The 16,519-nt window shown below is 33.2% G+C and overlaps 1 protein-coding gene and 1 long non-coding RNA gene across 2 annotated transcripts; one reads left to right on the forward strand and one right to left on the reverse strand.

Annotated features, from left to right (window-relative positions):
* Nucleotides 1–69: 69 nt before the first annotated feature.
* On the forward strand, nt 70–3,226 carry LOC111370733. Its single transcript, XR_002698490.1, has 3 exons — nt 70–444; nt 1,859–1,939; nt 2,879–3,226. It is a non-coding gene; the product is annotated as an uncharacterized LOC111370733 (long non-coding RNA).
* Nucleotides 3,227–6,400: 3,174 nt separating this feature from the next.
* LOC111370138 (IQ domain-containing protein IQM3-like) lies at nt 6,401–11,662 on the reverse strand. The gene is made up of 9 exons (XM_022991837.1): nt 11,216–11,662; nt 11,020–11,134; nt 10,775–10,840; nt 10,561–10,649; nt 10,053–10,140; nt 9,644–9,790; nt 9,445–9,551; nt 9,163–9,256; nt 6,401–7,144 (listed from the first exon to the last, which is right to left on the reverse strand). Exons 1-9 carry the CDS (start codon nt 11,494–11,496, stop codon nt 6,656–6,658), a joined length of 1,476 nt encoding a protein of 491 aa, XP_022847605.1. The 5' UTR covers nt 11,497–11,662; the 3' UTR covers nt 6,401–6,655.
* Between the last annotated feature and the right edge of the window lie 4,857 nt (nt 11,663–16,519).

Raw genomic sequence — 16,519 nt, forward strand, 5'->3', positions numbered from 1 at the left:
GACAAAATTTTAGAGCATTCAATTAAAATAAATAATGGATGAGGATAATCCTTTACTAGAAAAGGACTTTTTTCATACACTTCCATTATCCACCATTTTTTTTTTTTTTTGGCTAAAACAAGTGCTTTTAGTTTTACTAAAACCCATACCCCGCCTTCGACTCTTTCCGATCAAATCTCCCATGTCATTGGATTATTAGTGATGAAGGAAGCATTTTTACCTTAAGTTTTGGTTGTGGAAGTTTCGGTTTAGCTCCAGAAGTAGAAATAATTGTGTTTTTCCCAAAAACAAGGTTCACTATTATGCTATTTTACTCTTGGTGTAGTGTTATTTTCTTCACTTTATTAAACTGCCTACTCAAGAGATGTAGCTCTAATTAGATTTCCTTCTCAGTGGTTGTAACTAGGGAAGAGGGTGAACTTCTTGTTGGAATTAAGAATGAAGGTAACACTTGTTATTTGGTTGTGTGACGTTGTTGTTTTTTTTCTTTGCCATCACATGTAGTTGATATTATTGGCCTTCACTTTTCATTTTTCAATTCTGCATATGTTGTTTAAATTTTGATAAGTAATGAATAATATACGTACAAGTTAGTGACTCAATAATAGCCTCCTGCATCAACTAGTCATCATGTACATTTGGATGTGAACGATCACAGGGTCTGGATGCTAACTCACATACCAATCCTTTTTCACTTTCAATCTAGGAATCTCTAGTTTAACTGACATCATGTAACCTGACGCCCTATTTCCATAAATGCAATGAAATGAGTCAGATTTTTTTCTTTCCTTAAATAATGCTCCTACAGAACATTTTGAATAATTAGTTCTGTTACTTGAAAAACAGGATAGAACAGTAGACTGATTAAAAGCAGGCCATCTTGATAAATTTATGTAACAACTTATAGAAATATCACCTCATCTAGATGATAACAGCCAAAATAATCCCTAGTCTTCTGTAGATTAAATCTTTTCTCCCTAATGTTCATTATGAAACAATGTGATTAACAAATTAGTCCTCCATTGTCAATAAGAAAAACTTAAACAAGTATTTACTTATCAAAGTGAATCTAGGAAATATTTCTCTATCCAAACTTCATTTCAACTCTACAAGCAAAGGTGTACTTGGCACTTTATCCCAATCAGCACCCTCTAGGACTTCCAAGTAATGCACAAAAGAGGGAACTACTACCTCAAGCTTTCCATCACTTGAGCATAAATAGGAAAGTTCTTAATCAGAATACATTGATGGAGTTAAAGATAACAAAACAACAGCCATGATAAGTAAATACAACTATTGATCAACACTGTTATTAAAAGTTTAATTAGTATTCAACGTGTATTTTTTTCTTAACTGATTAAGTTTCACATTACACGAACCTTTGTCAATTGAGCCAAAGTCTAAATGTGGGGAATATCTTTGTTATCATGTGTAGTATTCTGGTTATCTTTATTTGGTTATCATATGCACTTCAACTTGTTTATGTAGATGGTTAGATATTTGTTTCAGATAAAATACTAGATATCTAAACTCATTAGTATTGATGGCTAAGAGTATAAGGCAAAGCAAGGTCATGTAAGAATTCAAGCACAAATAACCATTCAAAATGCATAGCAGTTTTTCGTGGAGGTTTTGATAGGGCCATTTGCGTGTTTAAGCTAATTGTTATCTTTCACAACCCAGATAATGAACTAGGTATAATTTATATTCATAACTTGTATCTTTCTTACTTTCAAACTTCAAGGTTCAAGCAACAAGCCTATATGTGTGTATTCATTAATGTACTGCTATTTATAATGGAATTGCTCACAAAATGCACTTATTTTGGCTCATTGTCAAGTTTGTTTTTGGATGACAGGGGAAATCCTCAGGAAAGGATGCAAGGGGTAAGGAGGAGTATACAGCATTTTTCTACTTTCTCGTACCTAAGAACTCTTAGGTGTGCAAATTTTCACCTTCCTGATTTTTGTTTTTAAATAGTTTTGTTTGCTGGGATCTATTTTGCTTAGCTGTATTGTTCCCATTTTCTTCTCTAACTCGTAGATTAAGCGATTTCTTGTGTGTGATTTTCTAATTGTATATGTATGCATTTGTACGTGTGGGACTTCTCTTTGTCTTGTTCAAAATACTTAAGAAATACCATAAAGAATGGTACTATGTTCCTGTAATTCACATGACTGGAAAATGTTTTTTCCTAGGGTCAGAGAACTTGAAATGTGATCGGACTGTCTATGGTAAAGCCTCATTAGTGAAAGCTAAATATACCCGAATTTTCTTAGGAAGATTTTATGATCTATATTGGCATTATTACTTGGAGTTAGTCTCCTTGGCACAAGCTGGACATGCTATAACTAGTGATATCTTAAATGCTAAAGGCAATAAGTAGATTGTCAGGTTATTTTGCTTCATGAATATTATGCTTGGAGTCACATTAGTTTAAGAAGGGAATCTTTCTGTTTAGTTTCTTAAGATTGTGTATTTGTTTCAAAGTACAGAGGCATTTTGTTTATAAATGTACGTGGTTGATTATAGTGAAGTTCTATTCTCGGTAATCTATTATTCCAGCAATGTATGTCTATTTTAAGTTGTCGAACAAAATCTTGTGCTCAACATAGAAAGATAAAGTTGGATTGAAGTAATTTAATCTTTGTTTTTTAAGTTCCTAGGAGCAGCCTTTGAATTGATAACTATGACTGTAATATCTTATAACGGCATGACATTTTCATTCTACGTTTTAAATGTATTTTTTTTTTATCCCTCAACAACTCTTCAAGGTTGTGAAATAAAGAGTAATTAAAATAGTGTGAAAATACTGAGTCTTCTCTCTTATTATCTATATTTTGTTATAGAATGTTAAGAAGACTTCCTTCTTATATAGGTTTATTGAAAAATCGCAGCAAAACATTCTTGGTGAACTAGTCAAGAAACGGTTAGAGGGACTATGTGTTATCTATTACTTAATCCACCTTCACAAGCACCAAGGTGATTTTATTGCTACAAGCTGCATAACTCAAAAGCATGCTTGCTAATGATCAGTTCAGAGCCTTGTATTCTTTTAATGTATTTTCTTTGAATTAGTAGTCATTTCTTTATTTACTTTTTTACTAGATGCCTGAATTGAAAATTACCTAGTTTGGATTTGGATGAACTGTAAATTTTGTTATATTTGTGTTCTGGTAAAATATTTTCGATTCAAGATTATATTGATTGACACATGTTTAATTAATTTATAGTCTTTGGCCTTTTTATATTATTTTGAATAAGATTAAAATAATTATTACAATATAAGCAAAAATACACACACACACACACACACACACACACACACACATATATATATATATATGAAATAATTTAATTTCTCCCTACAAATTCTTTTAAAGTAACCTACAAATATTTTTTTCCCCACAAAATTATTTGTAGATAGGGTTTAGCCCACAAAATAATATGTACCACATTGTCATAAATATTCTTTTCCCACAAAATTTATTTGTAGGAAAAAATACAATTTAGTCTACAACATAATTTGTAGGAAAAAGCGTAATTGTTTTGTGGGTAAAATTAATTTTTGCAGACGAATGATTTTGTCGGGGGAAAACTTAGACGACGAATTGTGTTTGTCTCCAAAGCGTTCGTAGGAAAAAACTTTAGCCCACAAATTTAAAAAAATTGTCGTCTTATACCTTTTCCTTCGATATCTGTCCAACAAACGTGCCTAAAAAAATTTCGTCTGCAAAGATTTTTTTCCTACAAATATGAACCTTTCCCTACAAATAAAATTTGTAGGGAAAGCATAAATTTCTTGTAGTGATAGTCCCCATCTGTACCACACCATAGACACAACCCCCACCAAAAATATTCCCAAATTCGTTAGAACTATCAACAATCACCACCACCACAACAATCAACATAAGAAAATAGACGAGATAGAATACCTCATCTCGTAGCCGTACCTCAACAAAAAAACCACACTGACCATCACCTTATTACCGTCTGGTAATTGCAATGCTCTAAAGCCACGATGCCACACCATCAAATCTGCCAATCTGCATGCAGTGTCGATAGATATCGCTCTGGAGCTGCTGTGCACGTCTCAATGAAACAATGATTGGCGAGAGCGTTCTCTCTCTGAATCGACATTACGCTGCTACTTTAAAGCACCCCCATGTGTACCGCTTTGTGCAGAGGCTTCGACTCCGATATAGAGAATAGAGAGAGGGTGGGAAAGAGAAAATAAAAAGGAAGAGAGAGAGAGAGAGAGAGAGAAGTAATTAGGGTATGGGAATTAAATTGTGTAGGTTAGGTGATGGTGGGGTGAATATGTAGAATAATTTTTTTAATAATATTATTAATCTTTAAAATTTAAATTATCATCTGATTTTTGAAAAAAATAAATAAAATTAAATCTTAGTTTTGAATTTGATAGTTTAAAACTTCAGTTGGATGTAATTTTTACTTGGATTAATTAATTCATGGGTCAAATTTAATTAATTGAATTAATTAAATATTGGAATGAGTAAGTTTAAGAGATGGACCAAGGGACTTCTATTAATAGATTGCTAGGGTTTGAGAAATCAATAATACAATACAATTATATGATATATTCTTGTTAGCACAAGAAAAATTATATCTAGTTCTCTCAATCATGTTTTCTATATGGATTTTTATTGGAGGTTGGACAAATGTGTAGAAAATAACAAACCAAATTGATAATCAAACAAAGGAGTAGAACAAACAGATGTGAAGAATGGAGAAACTCTTGTTGCAGCCTCCAAATTTAGGGCAAATATATGAGATTACAATGAGTTTAAATACTACAAAACAAAGGAAATGTAAAAGACTAAACTACCCTTAACCTAATGTATTGATTACATTAACATCCCCCATCAAACTCATGATGCTATAGCAAGAAGCAACGGGAGTTTGTCAACCAAGAAACAAAAACGATGAATTGAGTGTGACTTCGTGAAGAAGTCAACAAGTTGAAACGATGAACAATGAATGGTAGGGAAATGATGCAAACTAAGTGAGTAGTTGCGAATTGCATATCAGAATTATTCTTCAAGAAATTTATCAAAGATATAATTCTATATCACAGTTTCTATCTAAATACAAAGCAGATCCTTGGTAGAAAATTGAAATCTGTTTTATTTTTTGTGGTGTATGATTAAGAAAATTTCCAACAAGAATGACCATCTATTAATAGTAAAGACAGTAAACAAAGTTGCGAAGATCAACCACTCAAAGTCTAATCATTAGACCATGCACACCCAGTAGAGCGTAGTCTTAACTATTCCCATGGAGTAACTAGTTGAAAAGAATTTTAAAGGATGTAACTCATTATGGTGATTAAATATGGACCACCACGCCAACACTTGATGCAAATGAATTTGTTCAGTTTTCTTTACTACAAAAGCAAATATCATCGCCCTTTACTCTTTTGGATGGCCGAGCATTTTAAAGTTTTCTCATTGCAAAGGAAATCTTGAATCCTGATGTCAATTAAAAATCTGTTTCCATCGAACAGATTTTTAACGTTCACACAAGCTATAAATTTGGTCATGCTCTGTCGTTGACTTAAATCATTCAAAACCATCTCAATCTCTCACTATACATAGCATTGCTTTCTAGAGTTTTCGATAATTTTCTAAGTATGAAATCAAGAACCCGAATAAATAATATTTGACTATTGATTGTTGAACAAATCTAAAGCTAAAGAGCATAGTCCTAATTTGCGCATCCAAAAAGCCAAGTATCGTGAAATAGTATGGAAAATATTACAATTAGTCTCAACCCTATCACTGAAGTACCAAGTGAGTTATCGCCCTTCCTAAAAAAGAACAAATTAGTTGTCAATTTTTCGTTTTAATTGCACAATCAACCCCAATGACGAAAGTTGACCAAATTTCCATTAAATAAGTCATCTTATTTAGCTTTATGAAACTAGAATTTACTTCTCAATCTTTACCTAGGTTGGCGTCTAAAAATTTGAAAGTAAGACATTATCATGATAATTAATGAAGATTTCGACAATTCCAACATGGAATAATTGTCCAACTTTAATGAAAGGTCGAATACTGATTTTCTTCATTTAAAAGTTGATAGAAGTTGATTGTCCTCCACCGCTGGTGAGGTCAGTCACGTCACCTAGAAAATGGATATACAGAAAATAATATGCAAATCAAATTTTGGCAAAAAGAAATGAATTTCGTCTAATAGATGAGTTGGGAACACTAGTATCATGCACGAGGATAGACACGGGGGTTGGACATGGTGTAGCACAGTTTGGTTTCACTAGAACGGGACAGAACCATCATAACTCAGCTTTTATCGTCGTTGAAAATCAACAGATTCTGTATGAAAGAGCAAAATGAACCAGAAAATTAGTTCTATCCGTGACTTAGAGCTCAAAGTTTACACTATTATTAGGTAAGGATGGTGCATATAAAGATCAAAGTGGAGCTTGAAAAACCCGTCTTCATTTACTGACAGCAAATGCTACTTAACTATGAAGATATGCAGGCAGGGACAGATCAGACTACAGTGTTGAGATTGTAAAATAAATGTCAGCAGAATGTGCGAATACACAACACAATACACTGTAGGAGAAATGGTAGGAGAGAAGCTAAAAACACGGGAGTGAAAGTCGAGCTTGTTATATTTCCATTACTAAGTTTTGCCTGCAAACTGTAGGTGAAGAAATAACAGCAACCCTCCCTGGGGTCGACGATTCTTGACAAGTTCGAGGCGAGAGGTTAGTAAGTTCCAATGCCTGTAATCTCAATTCAACAGGGTAGTCAGCAATACATCCGATTCTGGGGCCAGCACCAGTTGACCATTTGAGGGAGAGTTGTTGACCCAATTGATATGAACTAGCGGCCTTCTTGGAATTAATCCTTTGTAATATTTCCCTCTTCGGGACATCTGCTTTAGGGCTCTGAAGACCACCAGAGAGCATCCTCTTGTATTCGACTTTAGTTTCAGTTTGAGAAGCTTCGGTTGCTTCTGAAGAAGGGTCTTTTTCGTCTTCAAAGGGAAGATCAGGTTGGATGGAATCTGAGACTGACGAAACTTCAGTTGTAGACCAATCTTTAGCAGGTTTTCCGCTTTCATAACTCTCATAGTCATCATTTGCCTTTCGTATCTGATAATTTAAGACACGGGACATCACTCTCAGCTTAAATACTAAAAATCAGAAGTTGAAAAGAAAGAATTAACATCAGAAAGGAAACTCAAAGTGTGAACCAACATGAGAACGGCAAGCCTCACTGAAGAAACCTATTTAAGTGCATCAAAACTATCCTCCTCTTGGTGACAACAAGCTCGCTTGCTTATTTAATGAAAACCATATTTTCAGGAGCAATGCTTAGTTCCTGTGGTTTATCCATTGTCCTTTCATGTAGCTCAATCAGAGTCATGCCAGAATTTGCATATCAGTGGGGGTAATTTTCACTATTCGTCATATCTCAAGCAAAAACCCAGAACCACAATTACATGAACAGAAGAAAAAAAACGAAAAAAGAGCAATAGCCTAAATGCTCTGAAAATCAATTCAACGCTCTTGCTTCTCCAACGCTACTTATCAAATCAGTTTCTGAAAGAGGGGAAGATCCATGGTCAAGGATCTCGTATGTGATAGTCTGTGGAACAGAAAATGGAGGTGACATACCTCGACTTCATTCAGGTTGACTCCATTTTCCTCCAAAAATTTGTGTTCGTTCCTTTACATTGCCGTCTTTATTGTTTTCTTGTGTGCATTGTGCAAACTCGTGGGCTGACTGAGCGAGAACCTCAGTGCCATCATAGGCGAAAATTTGGCTAAGTATTCTTCCAAACTTCGTCCTTGTGATATCAACTTATCTCCATTTCATGAACTTAGTTGATATAAAGTTGTATGATAGCATTGAATTCTTTTTATTTGACGATTCGATCTATGATTTATCATTTATGGATAAATATACCCATGCATTTAAAGATGAGGAATGGTATATTAATTTGAGTTTTCTCTCCCTCCCCACTATTGAATTATAGCCATGTTTGACGTAGCTTATATTTTTGTTAAATATTTAAATCAAAGTCAATAATTAATTTTTTAACTAAATATATCCTCTTGCATGTTGCATTTAGTGAAATTTTAAGCATACGGGGTCATTGACAAGAAATAATAATGATAAATAAATGAATATCGTTCGCATGAAGATTAGAATTTAGCTTAACTTCGATCTATCCAAAATTATAGAATACACACAATAGATGATTGAACTTAAGTAACAATGATTCTATCTAAGTTATAACTACACCTTTTAACTAAGTGCAAGTATAAATAAGTGCCAATGTAATGTTTTGGAGAAAAATTAAGTAAGAAAGTTGTAATAGGAATCCGACTTCACCATTAGTATCCATTTAAATCCTCAAATTATCACTTTAAATTCAATTTACGCTTAAATTGACAATCAATAATCCTAAGCTGTCTAACAATATCTCCCGAGTAAATTGAACCTATTTTCACAACAATCCTAAAGATTACTATCCTGAATTCGAATATATAAAACTTCATTCACCACCAAGATTATTCAATTAAAATGCACAAAACATAATGTCTATAGAATTTTAAGCTGATTGTAAATCATAAGCTACACCTACGTTGACCTTTCGAAAATAAAGTAAGTCACAAACACATATAAAAGTTGATCATTCAATCAAACGGCAATTAAAAAATTAATACAAATCAATCCAACATAATTAAGAACTAGAAGAAGAATCCTTAAATTATAACTACAACTAACGACACAAATTTTAGCATATCATGTTTTGAGTACAAAAAGATGTACTAAGTTGAGAATTCATCCCCTAAAATATGTATTACAAGAAAAAATTTGAATATTAATTTTTGTTCCCCTGATGTTTCTGTGGAGTGTTCTAGAAATCCCCCCCCCCCCCCTACATTCAGCTTTTTAATTTCAGTACAAAAATATACAAATATAAACATAACACTGTTCATTTTCTGTTCACAAATCACAAGCAAATTATGGGATTCTACCAGTATGCAAGCATCTTAAATGAGAATCAAGCAGGATTTTTCTCAATCTGGCTAATAGGAGGTTTCATGCTTCGGACTTCGAATTATAATGATTGACTAGTTTCAATAAAGTCAAAGCAAACTAATGAAGCTTCTCCACAGATATCATTGAAATAATTATAAAACCATCCATTATTGGCATTGTCAATTTTCAGCACAATTTGGTCTTCATAAGAACTGTTAGTCTAAGATTTTTCAACTTGAAAGAAAGCACAAGCACCAGTTAATCGAAGGACCCAGAATTTAGTACAGTGCAGAATTTAGAGCGATAACATATATAAAAATCAGAACCAAATATGAAACTTAGTATTATATAATGCAAAAGACTGATCTGTCTTAAAAGCAACGGATTTGATAATGACAGCTACCAGGAAAGTACCTTAAGTACTCCATCTTCCACGATGAGCCTCCCAGCGGCTAAAGTAGTCCCTCCAGCAAGAAAGCTGGAATGATGGAAATATCCTTTCTTTTTCTGAGGCAATTAGTATTTAGATATTGCGACAAATTAGAATTTCTAGATGAGGGTAAAAAGAAAGATATAGCCACTTTAGTTTTAGACCTCACCTCTCCAGCGTAAAGTCTCTTAGAGGTGCTCATCACAAATATCCATTTCAAACCCCTCGATCCATTGTTTGTGTCAAGACATATTCCCGTTTGTTTGTGCAATATTTTCCCATGATCAACCACGTATTCATAATGTTCTCTCTCTTGCTGACCACAGCAAAGATAAATAAAAAATTAAGAACTCCAGATTTAAAAGACACGAGTCAGAACCAAGAACAATAAGAGTAGAAATATAGTCAAGATGCACTCTAAGTGTTGCATCATTAACTATTGCGGTTGCATCAGTAACTACTGAGCATTATATATGTTCCAATAGTATCATGGATGCTTCCAATCATTTATATAAACAAAACCATAAAAAATTTAAACAAAACGCCTTGCAGAAAGTAATGCAATTTCGATCACGTACGGGTCCAAGATACTTGATGCATTGTTGACGAAGCTTTGATCTTGGGCACTCTTCAAGATCAACTTCTTTGCCATCTCCTAGATCCAGCCTGTACAGAGTACATATGTTGGTTTCTATCTGCTTTTGGTTATAGGAAATCAATAACTCTAATGTTACCAGTTCTAATAGTTTTGCTTTCATAACAATCCAGCCACTATTATGGGCTTGAAAAGGCAAGAACACCGATACAAGTTTCATCTACATATTTGGTAGGAATTTTTCTCAAACTATTTTGAAACTTACAAGATCATTATTTTATGATCAACACTTAAATATTAAGGATCATGCATTTGGTCCTTTGACTCAGCTCATTAACGGCAACTAGACTTAAGACATCATTCTTGCCCTACTTAGATAAAGAACTATGACACTAGACAATATCAATTTAATCATTACAAAGTACCAAAAAAGACACTCAAAAGTCGAAATTCATGTCATCAAATTAATTCAGAGTTTTCTCACTACTCACCAGTAGAAGAAGGGCTGACCAGCATTAGTCTTACACCACTCTTCATAATAAAGATGCAAGCTGTGCCCATATCGGTGCCTTGGATCAATCTAGATTAAGAACATAAGAATCAAAGAGTCATTATCAAATAAAGTATGTGTTATCCAATAGCAACAGTACATAGCTCGCAGTTAACAATAGATATTTTGAACTCCTGCCCAGAGGAGTAACTCACAGCCTCAATCCAGTGTTGAAAAGCCAACTTTTGTGCCTTGGCATCTTTAGACAAGCCCTTGCCCACCTGGCCACATATTTAGTCAAACATAAATCAAATAATCAAGGTCTTTTTAGTAATACGACCAAATGTTTAATCTTTATATCTAGCCCTTTTCATTTTTCAACTTTCTTCTTCAGATAAAAAAAATTGTTTAATTAATTACAAGAAGAAATCACTTTTTTATCTTCTTCTTCTTTTTTTACCTTTGAAGCATTCAAACGGACACGATTCCACCGCGATGCTGCTGTTTCTGGGTTCAAGAAATTGAAAAAGGATATAGTACTGTGATTTAGTCGCGCATAATCTATCGCTTGCCACCTAAATTTCAACAAAAAAATAGAAATAAAACTTTAGAAAGCATTCTAAAGTCTAGTTATTTACGTTTAAAGAAAAGAATACCAGAGCTCTTCAGCAACCACAGCGGAGTCTGCTAACAAGCGCCGAGTACGATAGCTCCGGTAAACCTTCTGGACTCTCATGGCCGCACGCAAGGGGCATCTGGTCGGAACACCTGCTGGAGCACCAGCCGAAAGTGACTTATCCGGTTCCTGAACATTCACCGTCGTTTGAACCTCCTCCGACATCTCGTGGCTCCGAAATTCCGAATGGTTTATAGAAGGACGAGACAGTAGCGAGTTGAGATCAAAGGGCTTGAGAGCGTGTGTGCTGTCGACTTCCATTAAAAATTGTCATAAAACTCGGAGGTGGCTCAGTGAGTTTTAGATAGAGATAAAGGTCAGCGGAGAACGGAGGGATAGATTCTGCATGTGCTAGTGTGTATTTTCCCGGTAAACCGTAAACCAACCCCCGAATCTGATAGAGAAGGGAGTGCTGGTAGAAAGCGCTACGCGCGAGTATATATACTCGCTGCTATATGCATAAAATAAAAATAAAAATAAATTCACACTTCCACACTCCAAGTTGGATAAAAATATATTACAAAACAATTTTTAAACTAATTACTAGTTGTACATAATTAATTCGCTGTTTGATAAAATTGTAATACATTTTAATTGGTTAATTAGCACAAAATATCTCTATCTTTCATGATTTTTGTGAAAAATGTTTTTACCTTTCATTTTTGGTGCATTTCATTCCTACATTTACCTTTTTTGTGTAAAACATCATTTTTCTCAATAAGAAGCTATAAAATGACTAATGTACTCTTCTATTTAAATAAATAAATAAATAACTAATTACAATCATAGTCCCAATTTTTAAAAAGTTCAAAAGAGTCCCAAATTAAAAAAAAAAAAAATCTCCACCTCCACCTCCTCCACCACTACACCATCAATTTTCGTTAGCTACCCTGGTCGCCAGAAACTACCCTCCATGCTGACGACCTCTCGCCAATAGCACAATTCAACAAACAACCAATCCAAACATCCAATTTAGAGACAGAAATTGGTGGAAAATAATTGCGATTTTTTGCGCCCTATACAAATCGATTCCACCACTTCCGGCAACACTCATGGTCGTCCACTACCACCGGTCATCTCTCTTATCTACGCGAACGTCGTAATGGATTAACATCACCAAAACAGGCCTTAAATGTTGATGAATTTTTTAGTAAAAATAGCCTGTTTGCAAGCACAATGAGACAGTAGCGTCTCTTCCAATTAATGGGTCTCAAGCTATTTTTCCACCAAATTGCCACCAGTCGAGCGTCCCGCAGCCTCATAAGACTTTGGGTGTACATGCAATTGATTCAATCTAACCTCCAATTGATCCAATTTTTCAAAGAAATTCTACACCAATTCTGCAAATTCTTCTAAGGTATATGTGCTTGTGATTTCTCCTCTTGTTCCTCCTTTCTCGGTTCCATACCAATTCTCTTTCCAAAGGACTCTTCGCCGGTGGAAATCCTCCATATTTTCAATCACAAAAGCCACCATTGACCAGGGATTATTCACACTTGATGAAACCCAGTAATACTTATGGATATGGTAATGGACCTTATGGCTGCAATAGTAATGTTATAGCTAGAGCCGGAGCTAGAACTAGTGCATTAGCTCCACATTAGCTCGGAACGATGCAAATGCCAAGGGTAGGTAGGGTTAGGGTTGAGCGGACGATGTTTGAATCGATGCCGGTGGTCCAAGGTACGGTTGCAGAAAAACAACTCAGGTTGTTTGGTGTGAACATGGAGTGTCCCATATTGTTTTTTCAACTGTATTGGGACTTTTTGAAATTTTTTATTTTTTTATTTGGGACTCTTTAAACTTTTTTAAAAATTGGGGACTATGATTATAATTAGTTCTCTATTTTATTTTCTTTTTAAATAGAATGATATATTAGTCATTTTATAACTTTTTTATTGAGAAAAATGATGAAAATGATGTTTTGCACAAGAAAAGGTAAATGTAGGCATGAAATGCGTCAAAAAACGAGAAATGTATGGACGTTTTTCACAAAAATATGAAAAGTAGGAACGTTTGTGCTAATTACCCTATTTTAATTCTTAGTTAGCGATTGAGAATAACTTTATTCTTCATCGAATGATATAGTAATTAATGATTTTATTAATGGTTGGGTGGTTATGGTTTCTCTCTCTTTTATTTTTATTTCTTCTTTTATTAATTGTTGATAATGCGGACAAAACACATCAAGTCCCTGTATAAATCAAAATTAATAATTAATTTTAACGACTTACTTTATGAGATCCACGAAATTTCTCAATCACATATTTAATCAATTTTTATTAAAATTTATTAAAAATATGATTTTAATCCCTACAGAGTAAAGGGACAATTAGGTGTGTTTAATTGCTAATATTTTCTATAAAAAAATGTGTTTTTCCATTCATATTCTTACTTTTATACTGTTTGCCTCAAATATTTTCATACTTTTGGTCACGTAACCATATTTTTCTCAGAATCAAGGAAAATATTTTCTTTAGGGTGTAAAATTTTATTTTTTAGGAAATTCACTTTCTCATCTACCCATCAATAAAAATCAGAGTATAATATTTTATAAATTAAAAATTAAATCAATCAAATACATTTAATTGACAATTTTTATATAAATAAGTTCTAGATAAATAAATTATTTAAAATTTATTTTCTTTTTATGTAAATTTCTGCAATCAAATGCACCCATAATAATTTAATATGAATGATGTAGAATTAACCGCAGAAAGTACATGTAACATTTAGGTTGGTTGTGCGGCAGATAGTAGATACATGTCAATTTCCAACGTTAAATACAATTAACTCCAACCTACTATATTAATTATCATTTCTTTTTCAAGGACAATGAAGGACACTAAGCATTTAATAAATATATTTATAGTAAAACGTCTATGTGATGCTTAGTCATATGAAAATCATCAACGAGTAATGTATATATAATCACGTGATAAAGATATAAAAGAATAAATAATGTTTTTACGTGTTGGAAAGTTTATGATAGATGATTTATGAAAAATGAAAACACCTTTTTTCTACGGTTTATGAATTTTTCACAATAAGCTGATAATTACATGTAATTATTACAAAGACTAAATATATTTATACCACGAATTTAGTAATTCTATCGTTAAGGGATAAGTTTTACATCTATTAAACACCGAAATATAGATCAACATATAAGACTTTGTGCTGCTCCTCTTTGTAAAATTGATATGTTCCCACAATTGTCGACTAGAATGAAGGTTGTGAAGCGTCACTCCATTTTGTCGGAATGTCTCTTAGTAATGTCTACTCACGTGATTTGGAATAGAGTAATTTATATCATATATGGAAAGGATAAAGCAGCTCTATGACTTATGATATCGGCACCAAGCAAAATGGGAACGTACATCTCTGGATGACCAGTGAACCTCAAAGTCCATTAAGTTCTAATAAAACAATTTGATCTAATTAAAACTAAAAAAATGAGCATGAAAATTTCAATATTAATATGATTGAATGAATCACCATCTTGAGGAGGCGTATTAAATGATTAATCCCACAATGATTAAACACTGAAATATAGACCAACATAAGGGTTTGAGTTAAGGGTGTCAACGACTCGAGTTGAGCTGACTTGCGAGCCAAAACTTGAAGTTTGGACTTGGCTCGGGTAAAATTAAGTCTCTTTTGGCCTGAGTTGAGCAAAGCAAAAGCTCGACCAAAAAATCGAGGCTTGACCCGAGCTTTTCGCTCAGACCTTACAGAGCCAAGGCAGGCTAGCTTGATTTTTTTGCCCATTCCTTAGTAATAACATTGTTGTGCCTGATATAAGCAGCAACCTTTAAAAAGGAAGCTGCCTTTTGGCAGCTTCCGTTTTAAAAGGCAGCTAGAAAATTTTATTTATTATTATTTTTTATGATTCGAGTCACATGAGCCGGCTCGAGCTTGGACGACTCTCCAGAATGGGGCTCAACCCGAGTCTTAGCTTGATTCTACCACCTAGCTCGAGCTTTTTTCGGGTCCAGCCATGGACAGCTCGAGTCGGCAAGCCAAATTGCCATCTCTATTTTGAATTGCTTCTCTTAATAAGGTTAACATTTAAATATGGAACATCGAATCATATGTTTTTGTTGTATGAAAGGCTCATACTTTTATACATTCTCACATTTATGTTTCAAAATTTTTCCATCTCACTCTTATTCTCAAATTAACATAAATTATTTCTAACTATGGTTTACCTTTTTAAAAAATATATATATATAGATGAAGTAAAAAGACTCATTTGATTATTGTATTTATAAATAAGCAAAATAAATAGTAATGTTGAAATGCATTGAATATTTGACATTTATTTTAAAATGCGTTAACTAAGGGTGAACGCGGTTCGATTTGGGCATTTTGCACCATATTTTTAATTCAAACCATTTTATGCTATTTAAATTTTTTTTCAAACCAAATCAAACCATGATTCGCAGTTTGGTTCAGTTTTAATCCACTATTTATCTATCAACATTATAACAATGTATTTAACATAAGTTAAATATAAGTTTAAACGAGAACTTATAATGTTAAATGTTATATTACATTCATATTTACCATGAAACCTATGAATAAATTATTTTCAAAATTGGTTGCTAAAAGATGTTAATAGAGCAAATACATCTTGCTTCATTTTTATTTACTTTTTCTTGTTTGACATTCATATTGTCATATAGTGGTTAGTAAATGTAGAGTTATATTTTGCTATTATAGTTTAGTTAAAACTCTTTTCGTCTTGCTAGTGAGTTGTTAAATAAAAATTGAACGAGATATGTTTAGATGTATAAATATTGATGGAGTTTCGGCTTATTGGGAGTTGACGAATTTCATCCTCTAACTACTTTATGAAAGTAGAAGGTAGTAGTACTAGTTAGGAAACTTTAACATTTCCATATAATTAATATGTTCCGTACTTCGTTCTTTCCAAATCACAAATAAGTTCATTAATCATCTAAGCACACAAACATTCATTTTTCTATCCAAACCACATCTCATAGGTGTATAATAAGTTTAAAAAAATAGACAAAAAAAAAAGAATAATGAAAAAATGGTTTGAATAAGAATTTGAGACTCACTGAAAGAGAATAGATAAATAGGTGATTCAGGTAGAAATTAGTAGAATAACAGGCAAAGGTGACTGACGATTCGTCCAGTAGTAGCAGACAATCGTCAAATATTAAGGAAATGAGAATTTATGTTATGGCTTCTAAAATTTTGAACGTGATTTGTTGATATAATTTTGTTGAATTATGATTTGAATTGTTGAAAATAT

This window comes from Olea europaea, chromosome 21, assembly GCF_002742605.1.
Source record: "Olea europaea var. sylvestris chromosome 21, O_europaea_v1, whole genome shotgun sequence".
Taxonomy (NCBI): domain Eukaryota; kingdom Viridiplantae; phylum Streptophyta; class Magnoliopsida; order Lamiales; family Oleaceae; genus Olea; species Olea europaea.

What these genes read in the sequence shown, in the direction of transcription:
- LOC111370138 (XM_022991837.1), bottom strand. Translation starts at nt 11,496, where the DNA reads ATGGAAGTCGACAGCACACACGCTCTCAAGCCCTTTGATCTCAACTCG. An exon ending in GGTCAGCCCTTCTTCTACTG is followed by an intron (nt 10,141 to 10,560) that starts GTGAGTAGTGAG and finishes TACTCTGTACAG; the next exon opens with GCTGGATCTAGGAGATGGCA. An exon ending in CTTAAGGTACTTTCCTGGTA is followed by an intron (nt 9,257 to 9,444) that starts GCTGTCATTATC and finishes TTAGACTAACAG; the next exon opens with TTCTTATGAAGACCAAATTG.